Raw genomic sequence first — 25,633 nt, 5'->3', positions numbered from 1 at the left:
CCGGCTGTCTGACCCCTACTATAGCGTACCCGGCGCGTTTACCCTACTATGTTTCAAGAGGAGTAAGTCTTTCACCTCATTCTGTGTAGATTCTTGCTGAGCCTAACCACGTATCATCAGCCAGGCTCAGCGGTTTTCCCTTTCGACAACGCCGCTGCTTGGCTTTGACCAGAAGACGTTGCATTTTCCTGGGCTGTGCTTAGTATAGTAGTACTCGTACAGGTTCATGCGGTCAGCGGGTATTTGTTGGTGGCTAAACTCGAGGGTGCGCACTATTTCCGTACAACCCATCGCGGTGTAGTGTTATTAACTGGTCCCTGATTCAACGCATCACACCCTAGATGGAAGAGACACTGCCTGATAGAGACAACAGGGGGATTTGTCGCGCGCCTGTCGTATGTGGTAGACGATTGGATCACCGGAGAATACTCGACCTTCCATATGCCTTGGTTATTAACGAGCTGTCTTAAGAAGATCGTCTCTTTGTAGTTGCTGAGAAATCCATACACACAGCCTAGCTTCTGCATGTACTTGATTGGCTGAGCGAGTATGTTCCTTAGCTCGTCGTCGTCGTCGAGCTTATCGTCCAGGAAGTGCTCGCGAACCCACGGAACCTTGAGCTCCCCAATGACCTTCAAAACGTGATTATCATCCTTCAAAATCACATCAGGCGTGCCCGTGTAAGTAGACTGTACGCATTTGAAATCTGCAAAGCGTATTCCCTTTGACTGTGATGTGAAGATAGTGTTAAGCACGTCGCCGAAGTATTTGTGGAACCGGCCTTGGACACCATGTTCGTCCCCAACCTCGACGTTTCCGTAAGTATAGGGGTCTCGTGTCTGAAGTGTCAGGCCTAGGACCTCATTGCGCCAGGTATGGTTCTGGTGTGTGGTCTGCACAGCACTCAAAAAGCCCAGCCATGGCTGAAGGTCACCAGTAAACTCAAGATCGTGTAGGGCGCTTGATTGTGTATGGTATAGACCGGGTTCGAGCTTAGGCGCCGGGGACTCGACTAACTTCTTCGGGCCGATATGAAGCGCGGGACGAGGCATTTCGAGAGATTTTTTTTCTTGACGATGAAGGCTATTAGCAACATCCTGAGTGAGCAGGCTTTACGAACACAGATTAAAGAGAGTGCGTACGGAGTAACGAGTGAGCAGTGAGAGCTTAGCTTGAAGGCTAAGAGCAGGGCTATGTCAAGCAGGGAGAGAGTGAAGACGATGTAGGAGGTCGGTATCAGTCAGTTGGGACATATGTTGACTAAGTAGGAAGGAGCGCGTATCTCAGCACGAGGCCACGTAGGACACGACCCTAACGAGGCACCTCACTAGTTAAATAAAACCCATATCACGATGAAATGAGTTAGGTAATGAACCCGAAAGGGTCAATATGGTTAGAAATTTCCCCTTGACTTAACGCTATCTGCATCTGTATCTTAGTCGCCATTACTCTAGCTACTAGAATGCTCTCTTATGTAAAATCCTCTTTTCATTTCAAGAATCTATACGCAACATCACCGTTTCAAAGCCAGTCGAGGACTTCGCTTTCCCAGACATTAGCAGGCTAGATTAATACAACATGAGCGAGAAGCATCCATCCTTCAGCCTGATCGTAGAATCCTCGCACACCGAAGAACTCTTTCACTCAAGTTTTGACAAGTCAAGCTTGCTTCTTCTTATCATTCTCCGAGCCTTTGCCCTTCTGCATGGAGGAACGTCGGTTTGCAGATGCTTCCCCGGCCTCACGCACAATCTCCGTGACGGTCTTGATGGCGTCGGTGGCCCCGATGATATTGGTGGCTTTCTTCGGGGGAGTCTGAGCCGCCTCAGGCTGATCGAGCAAATTAGTTTCAATCTTATTAGGACGGATAGAAGTCGGCTTGCCTTGTAATCGCCATAGATATGGCCGTTGGTCAGATTGTGTGCTTTCTTTAGCTTGGCATACTTCTTCTGAAACGACTTTCCACTAGCGTAGCCAAAATCCTTGGCTACGCGGGCGAGATTGACCTGTGGCTAAAGTTTTAGTATGTCGACTGTGGGTTCAACTGAAAGTTTCACTGAAGTTGTCGATGTATCGTACATTGTTGGTTTCCTTGTCGGTATGTTTCTTGATCGAGTCTAGATACTCTTCATCCGGAGGGTTGTTCTTGTAAGAAGGCATTATTTCGGCAATCTCGGAAGGAAGTCCACAAACTCCTTCAATGAGGGTAGATATGAAGATAAATCGAATTCCCAATTGCAAGAAAAATGACGAAGAGGAAAAAGTCACCCCAGGAGACGGTTAAATACATTATTCACGTTATTCACGTTAGCATCGATTAATCAGCGACTGGTTTCCCTTAGTATATTCTTTTGGCAATCTAGCAGTGACATAATACAAGGTTAGTCGCGTTAGTGCACGTTGATGACCTGCATTATACCTTTAACCTAAGGTCCAGGCTTGGCTTCTCAGCCTTCTCTTATGGAAAATTCCCTAAAAAGGAGACCTCCCTTGAAATATCGCTCAAGACTCTATCACAGATTGGTCTATGAATACACGCCGAAAGAAAGATGAGCATCTGCTTTCTGAGAAACTCTACACAATACTATGTTTAGCTTTGGCAAGTGAGAGAGAGCACAAGACTAAATCAGCATAGTTGGTAGTAATAACGAGAGTACTAGCTAATGAACATATGAACGAGGCCCTTCTAGTCTCCAACATAATCATTCTAGATTCTTTTCAACTTTGACAACAACATGACCATCTTCCTGATTTCCTGTGCTCGGCATTTCCTCCTCGGTCTGTTTTTGTCCTTCTTCGGCTTTCATAGTCGGGCCTTCCTGGCGAGAACGAGAGCGTGGTTCCCAGCTGATGGCTGGAGCAGAACTGGTGAAAGGGTTCATTTGGTCAAAGTCCCGCAAATCAAACCCAGATTGAGTGCCTGGTGATGAAAAAGGATAGCCAGTTGACATTGTCGGGAACTGGTATGGATTTTGCATGAAGGACGATGATCTTGCGGGGCTAGGTGATGGTATCGCCGGTGGTATGCTTGACGCCAGCTGGAACTGCATCGAGGCAAAATCCTGAGGAAAGTAATACTGTCCTTCGGCGCTAGCCTCCAACATCAACTGCGGAGATTGTTGCATAAAGCTCTGTAGGCTCGCATTACCCTGAATGCCAGGCTCGCATTTTACAAAGGGATTGCCAGGAAGAGAAGAATCAATCGATTCCATGGTGGGCATCATGAGCGGCGGAGCCATTGGAAATATGCCTTGCATCTCAGCAGGGGGATCCATGGTCTTTCCCTTCTTGCTCTTTCGCTTTGGCTTGCTTGCCCCTGTGTTTCCTTCCATCTGCTGTCGGAAGCGGGAATACCGCATACGAGCGGCATGACCATTGGAGACTTCGACATCGGAGGCGACCCGATTCCAATCGACCTATCATGTTCAGATAAGATTAAATCAATCTTCAGTTAATAGTTGGGTAATAAACTGACCGACTTCAGGTCCAATTGCTTGATGATTGTGTAGAGAAACTTTGCAGTGGGAGTGTCAGTCTCTAAAACTTTATGCCGCTGACCCATGGTTGAAAAAATGGTCTCGGTGACAGAACGATAAAAATGAGGTTGTGAGGACACTGGGAGGATTCATGAACAGTTTAGACCGGCTATATAACTGGTATAGAATGAAAAAGGATCATTGGGACATGAGAATTGTTTGCCAGCCACATCAATGCTTGCTTTGTACTTTGCAAATGTAGGAGACAATAATACCTGTAGGAATCGCATGCCTCCAGGTATGGGTATAGCAATCTAGTTTGCGTTATTCAACCCCCAATTCGTCCTGCAGTATCCCGCCTACTTCTTTATACCTGCACTTCAATGAAACTTGATGTTTACAGTCTTTTCTTTATGGCTTCTTAGAAAGCATGCGAAGACAAATAGATACCTACTTCCAAGGTTAGGTCGTTGTATTAAGCAAGGGGCACGTGCGCTCTTTCTCATGAGCACGTGATGCGTATTACCCTAGTCCGCGACTAATCTTCTCAGTGGCAAGAAGAGGATTGCTAGTCTATTTTAGATACTGACTACATGAAATTATTTCCTGTCTTGTGTACTAAAGTTTCACACTCTTTGATTCATTGTGGACCTTATGTGGTATGTACTGCAAAACTAAGAAATGGCTTTTTATGCCAAGACAAACACAATTGTACCACACGAGTGGGCTTAATGACAAGCTGACTAATTTAACCCCACCCGTGGACCTAACCTTAGAAAGCAGCGGTTATCCTCGACTCGATCAACTATATTCATTAGATAGACGATCAATCGACACGAATACTAACTCCTCTTTCCGGGATACGGAGATATATTCTCGCCGAATTTATCATTATGGCTTTAGTGGCTATAGGGGTGTGCTACCTTGACACAATTCTAACGTGAGTTCTTTCCGCTGTCTTGAAATTGGCATTTAAAAAGTCTAGTATTCACATGCTTTGGTAGAGCCCCCTATTACCCAAATGAAGATGAGAAACTACGTGCAACCAAGATCAGTCACCGGCGCGGTGGGAATTGTCCAAACACTCTGGAAGTTTTGAGTCAATTGTTACAATACAGGCCGTCGAGTGCCGAATCATCTTTAAATCTCATCGCTGTCCTTCCCTTCAAATCATCCATGGCATCTCAACAAATTCAATCAAGCCTAGGGAATGGGGTTTGGCTAGATAAATGCATTTACCGAGAGTCGTTCAGTGAGCCAGCTTCTAGTTACATCATTACGAGCCAGGCCACCGGTAGTAGGACGATTGTCAATTACAACGAGCTACCCGAAATGACCCACCCTGAGTTCGCAGCTGCTGTTGAGCCCTTACATGCCGTAACTGATCGACCCTGGTTTCATTTTGAGGTACCTTAAATGTTGACGAGGTGCTCAACTAGTCATGAATCATGCTAACTCGCACTCAGGGCCGTGCACCAGATGTAACATTGGAATGTATTCATTATATTCGGATGCATTTTCTAGAGGCTAAAATCAGTGTTGAGATTGAAAAGCCAGGTCGTCCAGGCTTGCAGGAGCTTGCAGACGCAGCAGACGTTGTTATCTACTCGAAGGGCTGGGCCCAGGTAAGATTTATTTTCGACATTTTTCAAGCACATCTAATAGCTGAGCAGAAAAATGGATATACATGCGCTGAGGATTGCTTGCGGGATCAATCATTGAAGACAAGCCGAGCGTAGGCTTTACTGTCCAAGTCCCCAGAGAAATAATCTAACCTGTCGTTTAAAGATCCTTGCTGTGCTGTACTTGGGGTCATGACGGGGCTGCAGCACTTGAACCAAATACCGGCAAATTTGCTCATGTCCCAGCACATACTGAGGAAATGGGAGTCGTCGAGTGAGTTTTGACCTTTCCGATATACTACATCACAAATCAGGCCATACTGATAGTCTATAGCACCATAGGAGCTGGAGATACATTTAATGCTGGCTTGCTATACGGTCTCGTATATCGGGATCATGATTGGAATTTCCGAAAGAGATTGGAATTTGCAAATCTCATTGCCGGCTTGAAGGTCACGCAAGAGGGCTTTGCAAACCTGCAAAGAGCGTTGAACTTTCCGTCATACTAAAATCTCGTCAGCTCTCCAAATTGTCCAATTCAAAGTCAATTTGGTTAGCCAGGACACAATTCTGCCACTTATTGTATCAATCTTTAGGAAACAAATGGCTGTCATCTAGAGTAGTTTAACGCTCTGTTGTCGGATCAATTTAGACAAGAAATATATATTTTTCGCCCCGTTGAATTTTAGCCTACCTTTTGGAGTGACATTAGGCAAACAAATCGTAAGGTGGCCAGTATGAAAGGCTACGTATGTATGCAACTATGTAGGTAGCAACTAGATCAAAGCAAGGTTGTGTACGGAGTAATTAGGGGTGACGATGAAAAGGCCACGACTGTGCGTGGCTTTTGGAGGGAGATCGTGGCCCTTTCACCTAGCTTCGGACACCACGACGACAGCCAAATTAGGCTTAGCGTAACTTTCATTAATATGCACAAGTACGCCCATGTAAAATCGAGTCTACAGGTCGGCTCACCCTTCTTCCCGAGGGTCACATGATAGGGACCTTAGCTCACCCTTCCCCACCTCCCTTCTCTTAATCTTGCACACCTATATACGAGTAGAGCCACTCAAAATTTCTCGCGATCTAATATCACTACCGTATACGCAACCCTTGAAGGCCTTATGCAGACTCGTAATATACTTAAAACTAGTTCAAAACCGGTTTGTAACTAGCTTCAGAGTACTTAGTATAGGACGCGAACTTGAGAATGTCAAGGAATAGGTGCGTGACATGTACTTTAAAAGTTGTACTAGGGCTCTTTACTATTTAGCTATTGCCTCTCGCTACACACAGATTATCGTGTATTTATCTCTTTTATATTCACGATAGAACCAATTCATCATCAAGATACTGCCTGACTGGCCAATAGTGTAATAGCTTACTGTAACAGTATCTCCCTAAGCTAGTTCGTGGGGTTGTTTGTTGAAAAGCTCTTATATACCTAATCGGGACTAGCCCCATAAATTACCCCACTTTATAAAGCTTGGCGCTCCGCTAGCATGAAATTGGAATAGTATAGTTATTCGTTGCTCTTTCCTTTCCCTTCCGCGTCCTCCCACCTAAGTTGAACTCGTTGGCTGAAACTGCGCATACTTTCAAACTGCGCTGCTCTACCTTCGTCCCCATATCGCTAGAGGTACCTGCTCGCAAGAATCATCATGACACTTCCTTCGAGACCGAGTGACTTTGATGCCCGATTCCTCCGCCGCCTGGTAGGGACTAAGGTCACTACCTTTTCTGACTTCGACCCCCTGCAACAGCCGTTTGCTGTCTCTTCCTCCGCATCTGCCGTCTCTACCTCCACGTCTGCCATCTCTCCCTCTGCGGCCCCCCCCTCCTGGGGTCTCCCCTCCAGCGGCCTCGCCCCCTTCTGAAGCCTCGTCCCCTCCGGCCTCGCTTACTACGGCCCCCTCCGCTACGGCCCCTACCATTTCCTTCACGGGTTCGCCCCCCCCAGCGATCGGCCGCTCGTGGATCATCACAGAAAAGCTCTCGGAGAGGGCTATTCATCTCACACAGGAAGATGTCGACATGGGCGTTGGGTCTCCTATGACAGTTGGCAAATTTCTGTGCCACCTCCAGGAGGACCCGACACAGATGGCGTTTATGCGAATATATTATCAGATTCCTATCACTGGGACGGAGGACGCTAGTCTGGCTACACTAGCCCGACAAATCCAACCTTATGAGGTGTGTGGTGAACTAGAAGCGTTTAAGCTATTGATGAGTCAAGGCTGTAGCTCTGTTCCACGCTTCCTTGGTTACTGCGAAAAAACGCAAGGGGATCATGATCTCGTTCCTGGTGGCTATGTCAAATACCTCGTATGGGAAAAGGTGCCTGGGGAGCCTCTTACAGAGGAATTTTTCTGGAGCTTGGATCCCCTTGTACGAGAGGATATCCGTGCCAAATTTCGTGTTGCCTTTGAGTCAGTTTACGCAAACCCAAGGTGGCAGACAGACAAAACGCTAACACAATTCACAGAGAGATGCTGCGTTGTGGTGTAAAACCACAGGAGTCTAGAATCTCGAAGATCATCTATGATCAGTCCACTGGTAATGTGTACGTCAAGGATTCTACATATATTGAGAATATTTACTAATGAGTTCAGTCGCATTTCGGGGTTTCGAAGGGGATGGCCAATCCGTGATAAACTTCAATGGTCAGACACCCGTTATGTCGCTTACATACTTGCTAAGCGACCCGACGAGAGGGACTGGCGTTCTCGCCCGGAGAAATGGGAGTTATGAAAGGTTAACAATCTTGCAGTTATTTTGTATTAGAATGAGTTTAAATCACTACTCTCCGTCAAAAGTGTTACGAGTGAAGGTTTCATTTATGTTTGGGTATTGTGGTTCCTACCTAAAAAATTCTAACCTATATAACAGCAGCTAGTGCGCGCTCGGCATATACTACGTTGCCACCGATATTAATGCTGTGCGCGAGTACACCCGCCCTATATACCTCTACTTTAAGAGTAACTGTAAGACGGGCGTAATATACTTATATATTATCACAGAAGGTAACCTAGGTATACTAGCTACCGACGGCCATAACGACTATATAGGTAGTAAGGATCCCGGCGAGGGCGAGGAGGCCGATGACCTATATACCATTATATACGCGTGCTGTCTTATGACCAGCCGCCTCGAGTTTACCGTCGACAGTAATAGGCTTCAAAATGTATCTTTGCTAGGTAATGGTATCATTTGAGTCTTCGACAATGATAATGGGGCCAATCTCCTCGGCCGTGACAGACTGCCAGGAAGGGTCTCCGGGGATTTCAGGATACTTGTCAGAGCGGTCGAACTCTTTGGCATCTTCACAATGCTGAAGTAGTATCTCCTGCTGCTGGCCGTCAATAATTGCACTAAAACTCATTAAATCCTTGAAGAGCTTACGCTGCTTCGGGGCTCATGTTGATGCCAATATCAAGTGAGACATTGTCCCAGTTTATCTATAGCAGCCAGCACGTTAGCAGGTATATTGGATTGTAGGGACAGATTGTGAACATGGAGACATTGTGCCAAAACTGAATTGGATGCTACGTACCTTTCCCTTCAGGGAATTCTCGACACAAGTCAGAAGGAAGGCGATGGCCTGTTCCTCGGGCGTATTAACGGAAGTCATTCTAGTAAGATGATGAAGCTGAGTCGGACGTTGTTCGATGTAAAGAACCACGTGATGCTAGAAGTTGAATATGTAGGATGTGAGAGGAGCGATGGAGCTAAGGACCTCCAGTTGTCTTCAGATAGCCATTCAACGCGCATTTTGCTTGATCTGCTTTCAGCTGACAGGTGTTGGCTCCTCCCTTAAAATAACGTCACTCATTTTGCCTACATACAGCTTTGGACAACAAGAACAATCTGTGATGTTCAATATTATAAAAGATGACATGGTTATACTATCTTACCAAGTAGGGTGACAAAAGCACCCTGATTGGCCTCTCCTAAGCATACTTTTGAAGAAAATTTTGATATCTTTTATATTTCTAAGAGAATAATAATGATATGAAGCCAGACACCTTCAAGCCAAGCAGTCAAAATTCATATCTATATCTCTTGGTAAGGCATGCATTACCCATGGTGTGACTCAACATAGGGAACGGGTACAGAGGTAACGAATGTCATTCATAAAGTCAAACAAACAGTAGGATTGAACTTATCAAAGGGGTATCCTTCCAAATAAACAGAAAAAAAGCTGCAAAGTGCATATCAAAAGTGCATATCACATCACAAATGGGTAAAGACAGCTAATATCTTGACATAAATCTAAGAGAGATCTTCGTTGAGAAGCGTTATATGTCTGCCATGACAGATTCCACGATCTTTCGCTTGTATTGCGACAAAGCCTGGTCCTTTCTGTGCATCTGAGCACGGAGTCTTGTGTAACGCTGCTTCCATGTTGCCTCGGAAACAGGATGACTAGAATCATCATCGTCAAAATCCAGGTTTGCCGTCTTATCATTGTCAATATTCTCATTACTCGGGCCCATAATCACATTTGCATGGTCAGGTGAATCCTTCCTTCCCAGACTAGGATTGGTTTTTGCGAGCGTGATTTGCATCGAAAACTGGCTTGAAGTTTTGTACTCATGGAAGACGGTATAGCGGATATCACTGAATGATTCTTTAGTGGCAGGGGCATTCCTATCTTCATCGCTGCTTGAGGTCGCACGTTCAACCTTGATAACCAGTGACCCTGGATTAGTGCCTGCGAGTCCGAAATGATGACCAACACCAAGATGTAAGGCTAGTAGCAGCGAAGGAGTCCCAAGGTAAAACTGTGAATATAATGAAGACAAATTGATCACCATCTCCGAAGCCAGGGCAGCCGCCTCGTTAGGAGCAAGAGTAGCCGTCTGCCCTGTCAGCCTAGCACGAAGAAGCTCGGCAGAAAGTGCATGAACAACCTCATCAATGGAGGGATCCGGAGTAATGACCGCATTTCTTTGCCCACCAGAAGAAGATGTTTGAGTAGTGATACCATTTTTTGTGGTATCTGTGGTAAGATGTTGGCGGGGCTCATTGGACCCTTCAGACCCGGGAACGACAGCACCATTCACACCATTGACTACTAGTCTCGGTGGAGAGGCAAGTCTAACAGGCGCCCCTGAATGTTGAGGAACCTGCAATTGAAGTCTATTGGGCCTCCCCTGAGAGATAGATGTTGGAGGATTATTGTGAGTTGGGGCCTGAAATATTTGGGGCGGATTTCTGTCAAGGGCAAGTGAAGGAGCCTGAGTATTAGGGTTGGGTGCCTGCGATGATTCCCGGCTAGGATTGACCTGGAATGTAGAAAAGGAACCCGATGATGACCCTTTATTTGGTGGCCTTCCTCGGCCTTTCCCGGCTGATAATCCGTTGCTATTCGGCCAAGCAGACGAAACTGCAGGGCCATGTCGTCTTCTGGAACGGGTTTTTTCACCCGTTGACGGAGTAACTGCGGACCGTGGTTCCGCAGACTTGAGTACATCTGATGGCAGATGACTTCGGGGAATGATAGCAGACTGTGGATAACTAGCAGGAGAGGCATCCCGTTCAGGATGTCTCCAGCGTATATCTGGATTTTGCTGGTCCGGCCTTGAACCATTCGGAAACGATGAGGTCGCCGGTATCCAGGGGTCATTGGATTCAGCATCATCAGGAAATGCACTGAATGGAATCGCACTCTGTGGGAATGCCACGGAGTGGGACTGAAAACTACCCTGCTGCTGGGCGCCCACAGATGTATCCAACTGGGGCCGCTTGATTGCTCTATCTTCCTCGGTGTACCTATCCTCGACCCTTTTCCTTCCCCGCTTTGGCTTCCACTGTGGCACAAGTGCCCTGAGTGCAAGATCCTCTTCCAATAACACACCATCGCGAGATTCGCTAACAAAAGGACCAGATGGTGGGAGCTGTGTATAGTAAGAATGGGGCAGTCCCATACAATATTCAAAGAAAGCATCAATATGCATAGCACGCATCCATCGCTGGGCGAGATTAGCAAGATGAAATTTGGGTTGGAAGCTTGGCAGACGTACTTTGAGGCGAACAGTGTACTGTTGCACCTTCTGGGTGCTTTGTTTCTTTTCAAGGCAAGGTGGTTCAACACCCAACTCAATTGCTAATTGAATCCATGTCTTCAACTCTTCATTCTGCAGCCGCCTTCGAATGAGGCCGAATAGGGTAAAGATGTTGAAGCTTTTTCCATCACTGCGCGGCAGACACCGGAAGGTCTTTCTCAGATCTGATGTGTCAACCGAGGATGGAACATTAGGATTGCAGTACAAGATAAATGAAACATAGGCGTCATCAATCGTTTCGTCAGTAATATCCCGTGACGGAAGAGCTCGGGAATCTGCGTGATCGGCAGAATCTTTCATAGGCTGATGGCGACGAGGATCAAAAACTGGCGGAGACATGGAGGCCCCGGAGCGATTGGCCGATGATGGGGGTATAGCAGAATGCATGCCCCTCGGGGAAGACTGTAAGCTCCTGGGGGTTTCTCTTCGCTGTAAGGGAGGCGATTTGTTGATATCTATTTGACTACGAGAACTTCCCAAGGAGGAAGCACTCTGCAACGTCGATTCCAAGGTCGGAGGATATCGCGCATATTGTTGAATGACCATTTGCGGTCTGCCGAGCTCACCACGGTTGGAGCGATCGGTAGAGTCCATCATGAGAGGAAATGATGTTTTCATCTGAATCTTGGCGACTCGGAGTGACAGACCTCTATGTTTAATTGTAGAATAGAGCTAGACACGCGATGCAGGCAAATAATCATGCGGATCCTATGTCGCATAGGCAAGCCGTCATTATCGTCAAATCAGGAACCGCAGCATAGATGTAGGCTATCTTCAACACAAAATGATTGGTGAATGAATACAAAGAGAGAGTGAAGAGAATCTGATTCTGAACAGCAATGCGCCGATGGTGTAGGGTTCCAGGAGGTTTCCCCTCGAGGTGGCTGGAAGCGCCCATCTTTAAAGCTCAAGCTGAGAATCTATTTTGGGGCCATCTAGTGCTCCCTAATGAGGACTAGTGTTGTGGCCTGAGGGCGGGGTTCATGCCTGGATATCACGTGTAAACTAATCCTAATTGGGGTTAGCGCCAATTGGCACCTACCAGGTGTTATCGATAAGCTTGTCGTCTTGGCATTCTTCCAAGGTTGGCCTCTTCGACCTCATCCGTCCGGACTCCCCCGGACTGTGGCAAGGTTCAATTTGAATGACAATTGTTTCAGACTTTTCGCGCCACAGGCCCAGAAATATTCATCTCCGGTTTGTTGTTGGGCGCGCGACGTGCGTACAATGTCGCTCGGGTCTCTGCTACCCACTCTCTTATCCTAGCGCGACCTTATCCGTCATGGCGCCGCCCTCGAGTTCGCGCTCGAGGTCCACTCGCCCTACGCGGTCCAGCCGCACAAAGGTGCAGACCTACCACGAGGAAAGCTCCTCTCAGGATGAATCGGAAGGTTTACGTAGCTCAAGGCGTGCCTCGTTATCTCTTCGCTCGCGAATGCCAAAATCCTATCGTGAAGATTCAACGGATGATAGCTTTGATGAAGCTGTGGAAGACCAGGAGTCCGAAGCATCGGTATCTGCGTCGATCGACACCCCAAATCCGAACACCGAATCTGTGCCTACTCGCCCTTCCAAACTCAAACGTCCTCGACGCGCTGCGACCACCTCGAAGCCAAAGCAGACTAAACGATCGAAACCCAGCAGTCAAGTTGGGAGAGCCTTGCATAAACGTGCTAAGGCAGATGAGGATGACCCGATCTTTCTGGGATCCGGTGTCATTCCTCCTTGGCAAACTCTCCCCTACCAAATCCTTCTTGACATTTTCTTGCGCGCGTCGCATCCATTACTCGACGAAAGTCGTTCCGCCCGCAATGACTCTGCCAAGTGGCTAGTCAATGTCGCTCTACTATGTCGAAGCTTTCACGAACCTGCGCTAGCTGCACTCTATCACTGCCCCCCTCTGCTTCCTGCCTACAAGAGCCATGTGCTCCTCTCTTTGCTGGCACTCCCGCAAGAGTCCCTCTCGATGAATTACTCTAGCAAGATCAAGCAACTCCATGTTGAGGTTGAACCAGTGCTCCTCTATAAAAGTGGACCCTACGGATACCTCGACCTTGCTCAGCTGATTGAAAAGACACCTCGTTTACACACGGTAAGACTGTATCACAAAGATGATTACACAGTGGGAATACCCCCATGGCACATTGCTCAATCAAAGTGGACTTATCCAGACGCCATCTTTTCCGCCATCGAGATCCGTGGCATTACCCTTCGTAACTGGGACTGGAACAGTCGCTTTTTAGAAACCGATGAGCTTGTCAAATTGATGGTGAGAATGCACTCGCTGCGTGCCTTCCAGGGTCTCAGGCAGCTGAAGTTGCTCCACTTCGACAATTCCAACGAGGAAACCTCCGCTGCCAAGGAGGCTGCTCTTCTTGAAGCCCTTGATATGCTTCCAGAGCTTCAGCGACTGGATTTTATTGAAAGCTCATTGGTCAGCGGGGAAATCCTGACCAACCTACCAAATACACTCCGTTCGCTCACTCTGAACAACTGTGATCGATTGTGGTCATCAGATCTAACAGCCTATTTGTCCTTGCATGGCACCAATCTCCGGGAGCTCAGTCTCAGCCACAATCGCCATCTCAACATGTCTTTCATCCAAACTTTGGCTCAGTGCTGTGAGAGCCTCGAAGTTTTCAAAATGGACCTTTCTATGCATGATGCGTCTAGCTATCACGATGTCGAGCCACACTTCGAAGATCTACTCGTCGAAACCGAAGTTCCCACGTGGCCAGTGAAGCTTCAAGAAATCGAGCTCACTCAGTTACGCAAATGGGACGACGCTACTGCGGAGGTCTTTTTCACCTCGTTGGTAAACGCGGCACCGCAACTTCGTGATCTACGTCGATTGGTCATAAGTGCAATCCTGAAGATTGGTTGGCGTGACCGTGCCACTTTTCGCGAGCGGTGGATCGGTATGCTCGAGAAGGTTTTCCTGCGACACAGCATGCCGCCAGACCCCAACCTCCGCTCCCTTCAGAAGCGCTCGCTCAAACCCACCACATTCATCACAGCGAATGACACCGATGAACTTGATGCTGGAGTTGATGATCCACGGCCGTCCACGGCTGATGGTGGCCCATCCACTTCCTCTAAACGCCAAAGCACTCGGCTGGCACATCAGAAGTTCAACATAATTGACGATGCTGCTAGCAGTTCTTCATTGGTGCAGCCTGAAACTAGGAAGATACAGGGAATGTGCGATATTGTTAACATTCGGATCGACAACCAGCGACCGACCGAACTGCAATTCAACGAGAATGATTTTCTTGACGATGAACTCAGTGGCGACGAGGACTGGGCTGGCGATGACTTCTAGCCAATCCTGGAGAGTTCGGGTAACAAGCTATGGCGAAGTCCCAACCACAGTACCTTTCTTTGTATTTATAGCTATGTCGTCTCTCGGAGCTGTATTATGACCCTAGACGAACAGGTTCTTTTTTTTTTATGCCGATATGTTTCTGGGATCTGGCGCTGGGGTTTCTTATTCATTTGGGGGGGGGGGTAAACAGGAGCTACTATTCGATACTTTCTTTACAATTAATACCTAGCGATTTATGCGACTAAGTATTTGGTGCGGAATACATGATCTTGCTTGACCATAGGCATACAACATGTCGTAGCAGTTGCGTTTATGCGTTGTTCACTCGGTCTGTGCACGGCGATCCAAAGCCAAGCCCCACGAGATCGTCTTATCGGCGAGTCTCGTTGAACCTCACCTTACATCTGTTTATTCCCACGTCTTTGTTTTCTGTATAATTACATTTTATCCGTTCAAATTCAGAATTTGCATGTCTTGTGCTTTTCCTTTCGACATTCTGACATCGGCTGGATCCTGTTAGGTCCAAGATGGCGCCTGAGGCCCCTGCGGACACCGCAGGCCCATCCTCCCCACCACCCCAACTTCCAGAAGGCTGGTAAGTCAACCCCAAAAGTCAAAGAACCTTCCAGCTGTATTCTAACAATCATATCGGATAGGCTCCCTCAATGGGAAGGTGTCGGACGGAAATGGTATTACGTACAGCGGACGACTGGGAAGTCGCAATGGGAGATTCCGACCGAACCGATCTTTTTGACCCCGTCAACAACACCGACGCCGAGCGGGGCAGGGCTATCGCAGGAGCCAAAATCGTATCCGACAAGCAACAATACTCGAGAGTTGGAGTCCACGGACAGAATGGCGGGCGAGATGTACTCTGCGGCCGACAGTGCGAAAATTTCCGTAGGGAATCGCGCTCATTATGTCTGCGTAAGCATTGCAAGAATGGCACTGATGGTGGGATAGAACTCCCTTGGCTCCCAGATATATGGGCAGTCGGAAAATCCAACTTATGGGTCTTCCGGGGTACCGGGTTGGTATTCGAATCAGACGGGTCAACACTTGCCCGGCGGATATGAGCAGCAGATGGCTGCAAACGCAGCCGGATATGGCCCGGTATGTTCAAATACTCGCGTCATACATTGATTGGCCGTGGTACTGATTTGCCTCTAGAATCCGTTACACCAGGGTCCTGTTGGACATTTGAATGGTGTTCAGCCGGCGTTCTATGGGAGCCAGACACATCCAGGTTATCAAATCACGGGTCCACACCACATAGGCCAAAGTATCTCCTCATCAATGTGGGGTAATAATTCAGGTACCTATCAGGGAAACCCAGGCAGTTATAACATGACACAACATGCACAATCCTTCCAAGGATTCTCTGCTGATCCTGTTGGATTGCATAACCACCAGCCACCAGCATCCTGGGCAATAACCAGCAATCCACAGGGGGAAATGGCAAGGTCAATGGGCGGAGCTTCCGATTCCCAACCACAGTGGCAATTGGAACCACAGCAAGGTCATTTGAATGGCTCTGGTGAGGGTGTCCCGATGAACCTACACCCATCAAACATGCCTAAGCCCTTCTTTGGGTCTTACTCATCGAACCAGCATGCGGACCCGTCTTCCAGAGAATTCGCTCGTCGTGTCTCGAATCCTTCTCTTGTTCAGGAAGGCCAACCCTACCAAACTTCCGCGGAGAACTTCCACAACCATTCACCGCACTCCATGGTTGAACAAGGTAGATTCGGACAAGGCGAGGACCCACGTTCCCATTCACAGCGTACTACGTCGGACCCTGCTTTGCAGGGATTCTCACCGCTGCAACATGTACAGAGTCAATATCAACAGCAGCACATGATACGAAAACAGTCAGGACCACACCAAGTCAATATTGCTCAAGGCCATCAGCAATATCAAAATCCAATCGCGCAAGTCGGTGCCAACCAATACGTTTCGCAGCATCAATTTGGTCCCAACGGCGGGCCGACGGGTTTCCCTGAAACAACGCATGTTCAGCAAGTCCCTTATCACCAGTCGAGTCATTATCCCGAGCATATTGAACATTCACCCGGGGAGACAAGAAGAGGTTCAGAGTCACACTTTGTCAGTGGGCCGTGGACCTCCACGCCGCCTTCTACTGGACAGTACTAGGCAACAATTTGTTGTTCACGTTCATTATTATGGTCAACGGGAACAAAGGATATAATTTCTTTTTTTGAGCGGTTTCTATGGACATGTCTATCTTCTGCGCTGTTTGTGTTTCAGTATAGATTCCCCAGTCGATATAATTCGTTGCTTCAATTGAGTTTTGTGCCAAACAACATTCCGTCTAGCTACTACAAATTCCCGTGCCTGAACACATTACAGCTGCAAGCAGTATGCAATCAGGTATTAGGGGAATTCTTGAACCTGGAAGTATAGCGACCTACATAATATCAGAAACATCATGTAATCCACGTCCTGGGATAGAACCCAATAAGTACATAGCATGAGGTTCAAGTCACAGATTTCATCTTGATATTACAAAGGTCATTAGTGCTCGCGCGGAATAAATCTCACAAACGACATGTGAGGAAGATTTTCATTGTTCTGTTTATCTCTACCACTTTTTCTTTCTACGACATCACCATTATCTCCTGGTCGCAATCATCCCCCTTCGACCCCACGAGCTTCTTCTATCACAATGGCTAGTACCTGGGATCACGAAAGAGACAAGAAGGTAAGTTTGCTCTTTTCAGGGGGTCAGCAGCGACACCCCCCGAGATACAAGTTCCCAGCATTGGCAAGGTCTCGTATCAATAGCTGATAATTGATAGTTGCTTTTAGCCATTATGGCCGTTCATTCTCCGCTGGATTATGCCGCAATTGCTAAAGCGATGGGACAGGGTAAGTATATACTTGAGGACTATATACACTGAAGCCACAATTCCCACCCTACCCTTTATCCTACATGACCATTATATGAACTCATCTGACGAAGTACAGGCGACAGCACTGCCGCTGTGAAGAAGCACGTCTACACTCTGAAAGCCCAGCGAGCAATCTCCGCACAATCTCTTGCCAAGGCCAAGACCGACAAGCCCACTGACTGTGGCGACAAGGGTACCAAAACCACCACCAAGCGCAAGATTGACTCGCCCACAATGTCTGAAGATAACTCCATTGTCGAGAACCAGGACGAGGATGGGTTTGAATCCAGCTCCAGCCCCAACAAGCAGCGCAAGCTCTAAGAACTTCCGCTTCTTGGGCCTGGCATTCATTGGGAAGTAATGACTTACATTCTGATTTTTATGGAGCGTTTTCTGCCGCATAGCGAGGAAAGAAATTTTCGGCCTTTAGTCTAGGGCTCTTAGGTACTTGTTATCTACGATATCCTTGACTTGAAACACAGCACCTTTTTCATTAATATCCCTTTCCAAGAAAGACGTAGATTCACTTCGTCGCAGTAGCCCCCGAGGCCTTTTCAATATAGAAGGTACTAAGTATCTACTGTAGTAGGGAAAGTCGGGATGCCTAGTTTAGCGGCCTTGTCCCTCAGGCAGAGAAAACGAAAGCCTGGTTGTGAAGTAGAGTCTTAGGGAGCAGATAGTCTAGAAGGAGTATCACCCCTAAAATGAAAAACGAGTTGCGAGATATTTGTGCGCTAGGAGATTGTATACTATGGTGTGGTCTACGTGATCCCTATGCTTACTAGCTAATTGTCCTAGATGGTTGGTATTATTGTATTGTCCTCGTCTTACCTATATGGCTAGGCTGCCTATTATACATTTCCTTCTTTATAATAGCTTCCCTAGGAAGGTACTTTAATCATAAGACTAAGAGTGATAGTGAGAATAAGTAGGGATCGCATTTAACCCCTAAAAACATAACTATAAGAGATTTTCTACTACCGGAATATACCTACTTTCTATAGGTAATAATATCTAATTAGTATACCGGTAAGGCTGTATACCTAAGAGAGATACTACAGATAAGCGATAGTAAGCTAAATAAGCTAGCAGAATATAATATTCTAGGTATCCAATAGCTATAGTATTTAATAGTATAGACAATTTTACTATTAATAATAGTTAAGTATATAATTTTAAATAAAGAAGAGCGATTTAATAAAGAAAAGAGAGAAACGACGAAAGAAAGGAATTATACTAGTATTAGTTTACTAGTACTAGTCCCTAAAGAAGAATAATACCCTATATAAATATATACCGATTACTTAGAAGCGAATTTAGTATACTATAGCCGATTATAATACCCTACTATTCCTAAGATAAGAAGGAGACCTATCTCCCTAGGTTTATTATTATTATTAATAATAAGCTTCTACCTTAATTTATTAGATATAGCTTTATTAGAAGGATCTGATTAGTCAGAGGTAATATCTATTATTTCTATAGAAAAGCTAACCCTATATAAAAAGACTAGGATATCTAAAAGACTACTAGATAAAGAAAGTAGGAACTATAATAAGGAGCTCTAGTAGTTTTATAAGTTTAGGGATCCTATACCGGAAATACTAATCTCTAAGATTATAGAGGAAGAAATAAGGGAAAGAAGGGGAGAATAGGTCTAGTATACTATAGTATAAATACTAATAATTATACTAATAGCTACCCTAACTACTATTCCCTATATAATTCAGGGACTACTATTCTTAGTACTCCCTATACTAGGTTCCCTAGGCGTACCTTTCTTTAATAAAGTTAATATATCGGAGTTCCTAAGGAAGCTTTAGGATACTTACTACTACTATAGTATTAAGAATAAAGGTAATATTCTTAATATCCTCCTATAGTACTATATAAAGGTACTAAGGTCCTAGGTTAAAAAGTAGATAATATAAAAAAGGAAAGACTAAGATAGCTTTATAGAGGATTTTCTTAAGTACTACTATAATAATAATAGGGAGTAGTAATAGTATATAAAGGAATACCTTAATTAGCTTATTTATATAAAACGCACTATAATAGATAATATCTAAGTATACCTAAATAAATTTAATAAGATCTCTGATTATCTCTATAATAAAGGAGAGCTAGGAGATATAGAAAGGGTAGATCTTTTTATCTAAGGACTACCTATAGACCTCTAGACTAAGGTTATCCGCTAGTATATATAAAGGGAACTACTAAGGTTATAGTAGATTAACTACTTAGAGGCTCTCGAGAAAGTTAGAGGAATTATATAAGAATAGATAGAACTAAGACAGTACTTCTATAAATAAGATAATATTACCTTAGACTTAGTACTAAACAGAGAACTAATATCTAAGAGTACCTACCTTATAAAAATTATATAGCCTAGCGAAAACTAGGACTATTAGTAAGATACCTAAGACTAGAGACTAGAAGAAATATAGGTATAAATAGAAGCCCTTAGCCTAAGAGTATAGGCTAGCTAAGATAGTAGGAATAACCCCTACTATAAGCTAAATAGGGCTAGGCCTATAAATAGATTAGGAGTTAACAGAATATATAAGTACTTTACCTATAAAGGACTATATATATCCTACCCTATAGAATATAATATTCTTAGGGAAATAATAGAGAGAGGAATAATCTACTATAACTAGATAGATAGGATAACGCTAGGTACCTTTAAGAACCCTAGCCTAATAGTATAGTTTATTCCTAGTATCCTAAATTAGTAAAGTATTAAGGTATAATATAACCACTAGTAAGAGAGATAATAAAGATATAGTACCGGTATAGGGGGGTAGGTAAAGGTTAGCTAGATTTAGACTAGGGCTATAGAGGCTATAGGTACCTTAGTAGTAGACCTAAATAGAATCCCTAGCTATCCTATATACTATTCTATAATATCTTAATCTATAGGCACAGCCCTACTAGGATTATAACCTATATAGGAAAAGCTAGAAGATAATAATCTAAACCTTAATATACTAACTAGGATAGTAAATACTATAGAAAGGAGGACTACGAAAAGATAAAGAGATTAAGATATTACCTAGACTAGAAACCTATAAATAGGATAGTATTAATCCTAACTTCTAAGTTAAGGAGGTTATAGATAAGGAAGTGATATAGGATACTATACCGGAGGATACCTAGACCTAGTAGCTATCTAAAGAAATTAATATTTCCTAGATTACCTAGAGACTATAAGGACCGATAGTACCTAAGGTTATACAGAAGAGGTCTTAGCTATCCGATATTATTATAAGAAAAGTATAGGATACAGAGATTATACTTACTATTAGTAAGCTCGCTAGCGCTATATCTAAGATCTAAGTAGGAATAGGGAAAGGGGTAAATATAGATTTTATTAACTAGCGACTAACTAAGGTCCTATCCTATATATAAGCGAATATTAATATTATAAACCTTCCCTAGGTAATAGAAGAAGAGATTAATAGTATAGTCTAGGATATTGCCTAGTACTATACTATAATAGGAAGTCTACTTAGGGAATAGGATTTCGTTAGAAAAGTTAATTTCTAGAATACTAAGCTAGCTATTAAAAGGTAGAGACCTACTACTCCTAGAAAGTACTCCTATAGCTTATTAATTATTAAAGTTATAATTAGAAAAATAGTTATTACTACCTATATTAATATAGGATTAGCAGTTAATATAATTAATTAAGTCTATATCTAGAAGATTTCAGTAGAAATAAGGCTAAACCTAAGATTAATATTATTACCTATTAATAGTAGGGAGTTTGTAGTTATAATATATATAGAGGATCTACTAGTTACTATTAGTAATATAGTAACTAAAAGCTATACTATAGTTACTAATAGGAATATAAATCAGCTTCTTCTTAAGAGACTCTAGGTAAAAGACGCGCTATTATAGACCTTAGAATATAAAGGAGATTAGGTTATTTACCAGATTTTTAATAGAGATAGAATAAAGAGTACTACTTTCTAGGCCTATTATCTAAGAGATAGGGATTTATTATATAAGGACTAGCTCTAGCCTAAGGATTTCCTAATAACTATATCTTTAAAAGGTAGGATAGGCTTATAACTACTATAGTAGGTCCTATATCTATTATAATAATAGCAGTAAAGCTTAGTAGAGAAATAAAAAAGAATAAAAAGTAAAAAATAATTTAAAATAAAGAAAATTAATAAAAAATAGGTCTAGTTTATTTAGGCGGTATTTAAAGGAGGGAGGTTTAGATAACTATAGAAAAGATTCTATTAGGCTATAATAACTTACTACTTTAGTAGCCTAAGAAAGTGTGCCGGTATATAGGGTAGTTATATAATAAGGTTAAGTATAGAATAATATTTAGAATAAATAGTATACTCCCTTATAAGATAGGGTAGTACTATAGGATCTTTAGACCTAGATATAGAAAGTTCTAATAGGTATAGGTTAATACCCTATATAAGAGGAAGGTAGATAAAGTATAGCTAGTAAACTCCTCTAAATCTAATAGCTTAATTCCTATTAGCTATCTAAATTAGTAGGAAGTATATATATAGAAGTACTATATAAGGTTTTATACTATAGATATTCTATCTAAGTTTAATAATCTTCTAAAACTATAAATATCTATAATTATAAGAGGGATATATTTAATACCTAAGAGAGAAGAGTTACTTTTAGTAGGAAAGGACCTACTACTAAAAGAGAAGGAGCTTCTATAAGAATTACTATTTAAAAGAGAAGGAATACTAGTATAGGAATAGGAATATATTAGGTATATTAGGGATAAGGTAATACCGCTATAATATATTAAAATAGTTCTATATAAGGTATAGTAATACCCTAGATTTAGAATACTAAGGGTATTAATACTAATTATTACTAAGATACTATAAGATTACTTAAGGAAGGGAATCCTTAAACCTTATAATAGACCTTATTAAAACCTATGGTTCCTAGTTAGGAAGAAGTAGGTAGGGAAGTATAGGCTAATTAATACTATAATACTAATTAATAAGGTAATAAAGAGGGATATAAACCTTCCTCTAGATATCGATAAATTTATAGAAGATTTTATAGGAATATCTATATCATCCCTTATAGATCTCTTCTTAGGCTATAATTAGATTATACTATACCCTAAGGATAGAGACCTTACTATAATCTAAATACCTATAGGACTTCTAAGATAGACTATAATCCTATAGGGAGTAGTAAACTTAGTTCCCTAGTTTTAGTATATGATTTTATAGATCCTATATAAGATCTTTAGTATAATTATATAGTCTTTCCTTAATAATATTACTATCTCTAGGGTATAAATAAAATATAATAGTGAATTTACTAGGCTAAGAATTAGGCAATATATATTAGAATACTTATAGAATTTAGATAGGATACTATATCTATTAGAACTTATAGGAACAGTTATTTCTACCGAAAAATCACAGTTTACTATATTAGGGATTAAAGTAGTAGGGTAGGTTTACAATTTTAATAGATAGCGGCCTAATAAGGCTAAAGTTACTAAGCTAGTAGATTAGCTAATACCCCTAAATAAGGATAAGCTACAATTATTTATAGGCTTTACTATCTACTTCTAAATTCTAGTTAAAGGATTCTAGCTTATTATAGTACTACTATACTATAATCTCTAAAAGGATATAGTATTCCTATAGCTAGATATCTATTAGTATACCTTTAATAAGATTAAGCGAATTTTATATACCTTTCCCTCTATAATACCTATCGACTATACCTTCTAGCCCCTACTTATTATAGTTACTATAGATACTTTAGGGAAAGGATAGGGGGCGGTTTTATTATAGATTAGGGATAGCGTTCGTTATCCAGTATAGTATGAGTCAGGTATCTAGACAGAGATATAAGCCATAAGTTTCACTACTAGCTATATAAAGTATACTTTATTCTAGAGACTAACGCGAATACCCTAGTTACTTAGCTAAATCGTCCTATAGTAGACCTACTAGGAGTACTTATAACCAGGTAGATAGTATAGATCTAATTATTTAATTTCGACATTAAGTATATTCTAGGGATAAAGAATAGGACTATAGATATATTATCTAAATAACCTATAATAACAAAAGAGATTAAAGAATAAGTAAAGGAGTAAGATATAGATAACTTTATAGATATTAAAATATCTTATATATATATAGCTTACTTCCTAGTAGGGGTAGCTATATATAATAGTAATACTATAGATATATCCCTAGAAGATAGATATTCGTCTAAATCTTAGGATATTACTAGATACCTAACTATACTATAGTATCCTAATAAAATGTCGAAATCTTAGTTCTACTATTTTAAGAAGAAGTACCTATAGTTTATAGTATAAGAAAGATATTTATTCTAATAGTATAAAGGTAAGACTAAGATTTTATAATATATTCTAGATAGAAAGGAGAAATAGCGCTAGGTACTTAATAGTATATATATAGAACTAGGTTATAAAGGATAGGAAGTAATATATAGTCTCCTAAAATACCGATACTACTAGCCGAGAATATATAAGGATACTATAGTATTTATTTATATATATCGGGAGTATTAAGTAAGAGACCTAGTTAGAATATATAAGCCTACTATTACCGCTAAATACCTATAGCTATTCGATAAATAGTATATAGTATAATATATATATTAGATAAAGATAGAGTAAAGTATATAGTCTAGGTAAGGGAAGTAATTAGTAGGTAGATTAAGGCTTATATTCTAAATTAAGCTAATACTACTACTATTAAGTCTTTTATCTAAGAGGAAGTAATCTATAGATATAGTTACCCTAGGGAGATTATTCTTAATACTAGCCCTAAGAATTATTAGGATATTAAGTGGTTTACTAAGAATTATAGGATAATAAGAGTAAAGATATCGGTATATTATCCTAGATCTAATAGTATAGTAGAAAGGGTAATACAAATACTAAAGGATATACTTTCTAAGTTAATAAATAGCTATATAAAGAATAACAAAACCGGCTAGATATAATAGAGATAGTATCCTTATTTCTATACTACTCTTATAGTAGACTGTATTATAGTTAATACTACTATTAGGATCAGCCTATACTTCTTTATTTTTAGAATAGATACTATTATTCTAGTTAAACTTAAAGTTCTAATATAGAGTATACTACCTTAGTAAGAAGTTTAAGATTAATTAGATCTTATTATAATATAGGTTAGGTAGCTAAAAAGGAGAGAGAAAGATATAGAAGAAGCTATTTAGTATATAAATTATCTAAAAGAACAGAATGCCACTTACTTTAATAATATATATTAGGTTAGATAAAGATTACTAGTAGTAGATAATTTTATTTTACTATATAATACTCTTAAAGTAGGCGATATAATATTAACCTAGAAGCTTTAGTTTCGATAGCTAGGTCTATATTAGGTCTATAAAGTTAAAGGAAATAGATCTTATTCCTTAAAAGAATTAGATAGGACTATTATTAGGTATCTTACTAATATAAGTAGGTCTTTTAATAGGGACTAACTTAAACGTTTCTTTATTTATAATAATAATACGCCTATTAAGTAACTTCTAAAAAGATATACTATAGGGAGGCCGTAGAGAAATATAGATAGTATATAAGATAGAATAATATTTAAAAGGTACTATTTATTAATAATAAAACACTAATTAAAAGAAGAAGGGGGAGAGAAGTTTTAGTTAATATTATTCCTTTAATATATTATACCGCTCCTTTATATATATTATATTTAGTTCTATTCTTAGGGTTTATTTTTCTATAGAAAAATAAGCTTACTACTTTTATCTAATATTTTTCTTTATTTAATATTCCTTTTTACTATACTACTATTAACTATAGGATAGTCGATTTCTTTAAAGGAGGATAAGAGTACTTTTTTTTACCTTCTACTATCTACACTCTTTATTATTAATACTTCATTTTTATTTCTATTTTATAATATATTCTATCTCCTTAGGGGATTAAAGAGAACTAAAAGTGTTAGAATAATATATATTCCTGTTTTAATGATGTAATTGATGATGTCATTGATTGCTTACTTTGTTACATCCCATCTTACTTTGTTACATCCTATCTTGCTTTGTTACATCTGAAGAGAAGTCATGATTCATCTGAAGAGAAGTCATGAATCATCTAATCTTTGATTTACCGAGTTATCCGCGATGTTTGATTGCTATAAGAAAGCCCTAAATTGTACTAAATGTTAGTTAGACAAAT

The 25,633-nt window shown here is 41.8% G+C and overlaps 10 protein-coding genes across 10 annotated transcripts; 5 read left to right on the top strand and 5 right to left on the bottom strand.

The window, feature by feature from the left end:
* Positions 1-272: 272 nt before the first annotated feature.
* On the bottom strand, positions 273-1,052 carry N7518_007897 (uncharacterized protein; the record flags this gene model as incomplete). Its single annotated transcript, XM_057188824.1, has 1 exon — positions 273-1,052. One exon carries the CDS (start codon positions 1,050-1,052, stop codon positions 273-275), a length of 780 nt encoding a protein of 259 aa, XP_057040527.1.
* Positions 1,053-1,659: 607 nt separating this feature from the next.
* On the bottom strand, positions 1,660-2,160 carry N7518_007896 (uncharacterized protein; the record flags this gene model as incomplete). The annotated part of the gene is made up of 2 exons (XM_057188823.1): positions 1,660-1,830; positions 2,080-2,160. 2 exons carry the CDS (start codon positions 2,158-2,160, stop codon positions 1,660-1,662), a joined length of 252 nt encoding a protein of 83 aa, XP_057040526.1.
* A 542-nt stretch (positions 2,161-2,702) lies between these two features.
* N7518_007895 (uncharacterized protein) lies at positions 2,703-3,562 on the bottom strand (the record flags this gene model as incomplete). The annotated part of the gene is made up of 2 exons (XM_057188822.1): positions 2,703-3,416; positions 3,476-3,562. 2 exons carry the CDS (start codon positions 3,560-3,562, stop codon positions 2,703-2,705), a joined length of 801 nt encoding a protein of 266 aa, XP_057040525.1.
* Positions 3,563-4,369: 807 nt separating this feature from the next.
* N7518_007894 (ketohexokinase) lies at positions 4,370-5,607 on the top strand (the record flags this gene model as incomplete). Its single annotated transcript, XM_057188821.1, has 6 exons — positions 4,370-4,416; positions 4,481-4,883; positions 4,943-5,101; positions 5,150-5,211; positions 5,265-5,372; positions 5,433-5,607. The coding sequence occupies 6 exons, from the start codon at positions 4,370-4,372 to the stop codon at positions 5,605-5,607; spliced, it is 954 nt and encodes a 317-aa protein (XP_057040524.1).
* A 1,183-nt stretch (positions 5,608-6,790) lies between these two features.
* Positions 6,791-7,849, top strand: N7518_007893 (uncharacterized protein; the record flags this gene model as incomplete). The annotated part of the gene is made up of 4 exons (XM_057188820.1): positions 6,791-6,813; positions 6,862-7,527; positions 7,584-7,661; positions 7,711-7,849. The coding sequence occupies 4 exons, from the start codon at positions 6,791-6,793 to the stop codon at positions 7,847-7,849; spliced, it is 906 nt and encodes a 301-aa protein (XP_057040523.1).
* Positions 7,850-8,291: 442 nt separating this feature from the next.
* Positions 8,292-8,729, bottom strand: N7518_007892 (uncharacterized protein; the record flags this gene model as incomplete). Its single annotated transcript, XM_057188819.1, has 3 exons — positions 8,292-8,469; positions 8,501-8,556; positions 8,652-8,729. 3 exons carry the CDS (start codon positions 8,727-8,729, stop codon positions 8,292-8,294), a joined length of 312 nt encoding a protein of 103 aa, XP_057040522.1.
* A 667-nt stretch (positions 8,730-9,396) lies between these two features.
* On the bottom strand, positions 9,397-11,760 carry abp2 (putative ARS binding protein Abp2; the record flags this gene model as incomplete). The annotated part of the gene is made up of 1 exon (XM_057188818.1): positions 9,397-11,760. The coding sequence occupies one exon, from the start codon at positions 11,758-11,760 to the stop codon at positions 9,397-9,399; it is 2,364 nt and encodes a 787-aa protein (XP_057040521.1).
* Positions 11,761-12,448: 688 nt separating this feature from the next.
* On the top strand, positions 12,449-14,488 carry N7518_007890 (uncharacterized protein; the record flags this gene model as incomplete). The annotated part of the gene is made up of 1 exon (XM_057188817.1): positions 12,449-14,488. One exon carries the CDS (start codon positions 12,449-12,451, stop codon positions 14,486-14,488), a length of 2,040 nt encoding a protein of 679 aa, XP_057040520.1.
* Positions 14,489-15,018: 530 nt separating this feature from the next.
* N7518_007889 (WW domain-containing protein) lies at positions 15,019-16,645 on the top strand (the record flags this gene model as incomplete). The annotated part of the gene is made up of 4 exons (XM_057188816.1): positions 15,019-15,086; positions 15,148-15,391; positions 15,455-15,604; positions 15,662-16,645. 4 exons carry the CDS (start codon positions 15,019-15,021, stop codon positions 16,643-16,645), a joined length of 1,446 nt encoding a protein of 481 aa, XP_057040519.1.
* Positions 16,646-17,177: 532 nt separating this feature from the next.
* On the top strand, positions 17,178-17,724 carry N7518_007888 (uncharacterized protein; the record flags this gene model as incomplete). Its single annotated transcript, XM_057188815.1, has 3 exons — positions 17,178-17,213; positions 17,311-17,380; positions 17,480-17,724. The coding sequence occupies 3 exons, from the start codon at positions 17,178-17,180 to the stop codon at positions 17,722-17,724; spliced, it is 351 nt and encodes a 116-aa protein (XP_057040518.1).
* Between the last annotated feature and the right edge of the window lie 7,909 nt (positions 17,725-25,633).

The sequence above is a fragment of the Penicillium psychrosexuale genome (genome assembly GCF_028828465.1).
Source record: "Penicillium psychrosexuale strain IBT 29551 chromosome Unknown utg000004l, whole genome shotgun sequence".
NCBI lineage: Eukaryota > Fungi > Ascomycota > Eurotiomycetes > Eurotiales > Aspergillaceae > Penicillium > Penicillium psychrosexuale.
Note: the sequence above shows the minus strand (reverse complement) of the source record. Positions and strands in the feature narration are given on the sequence as shown.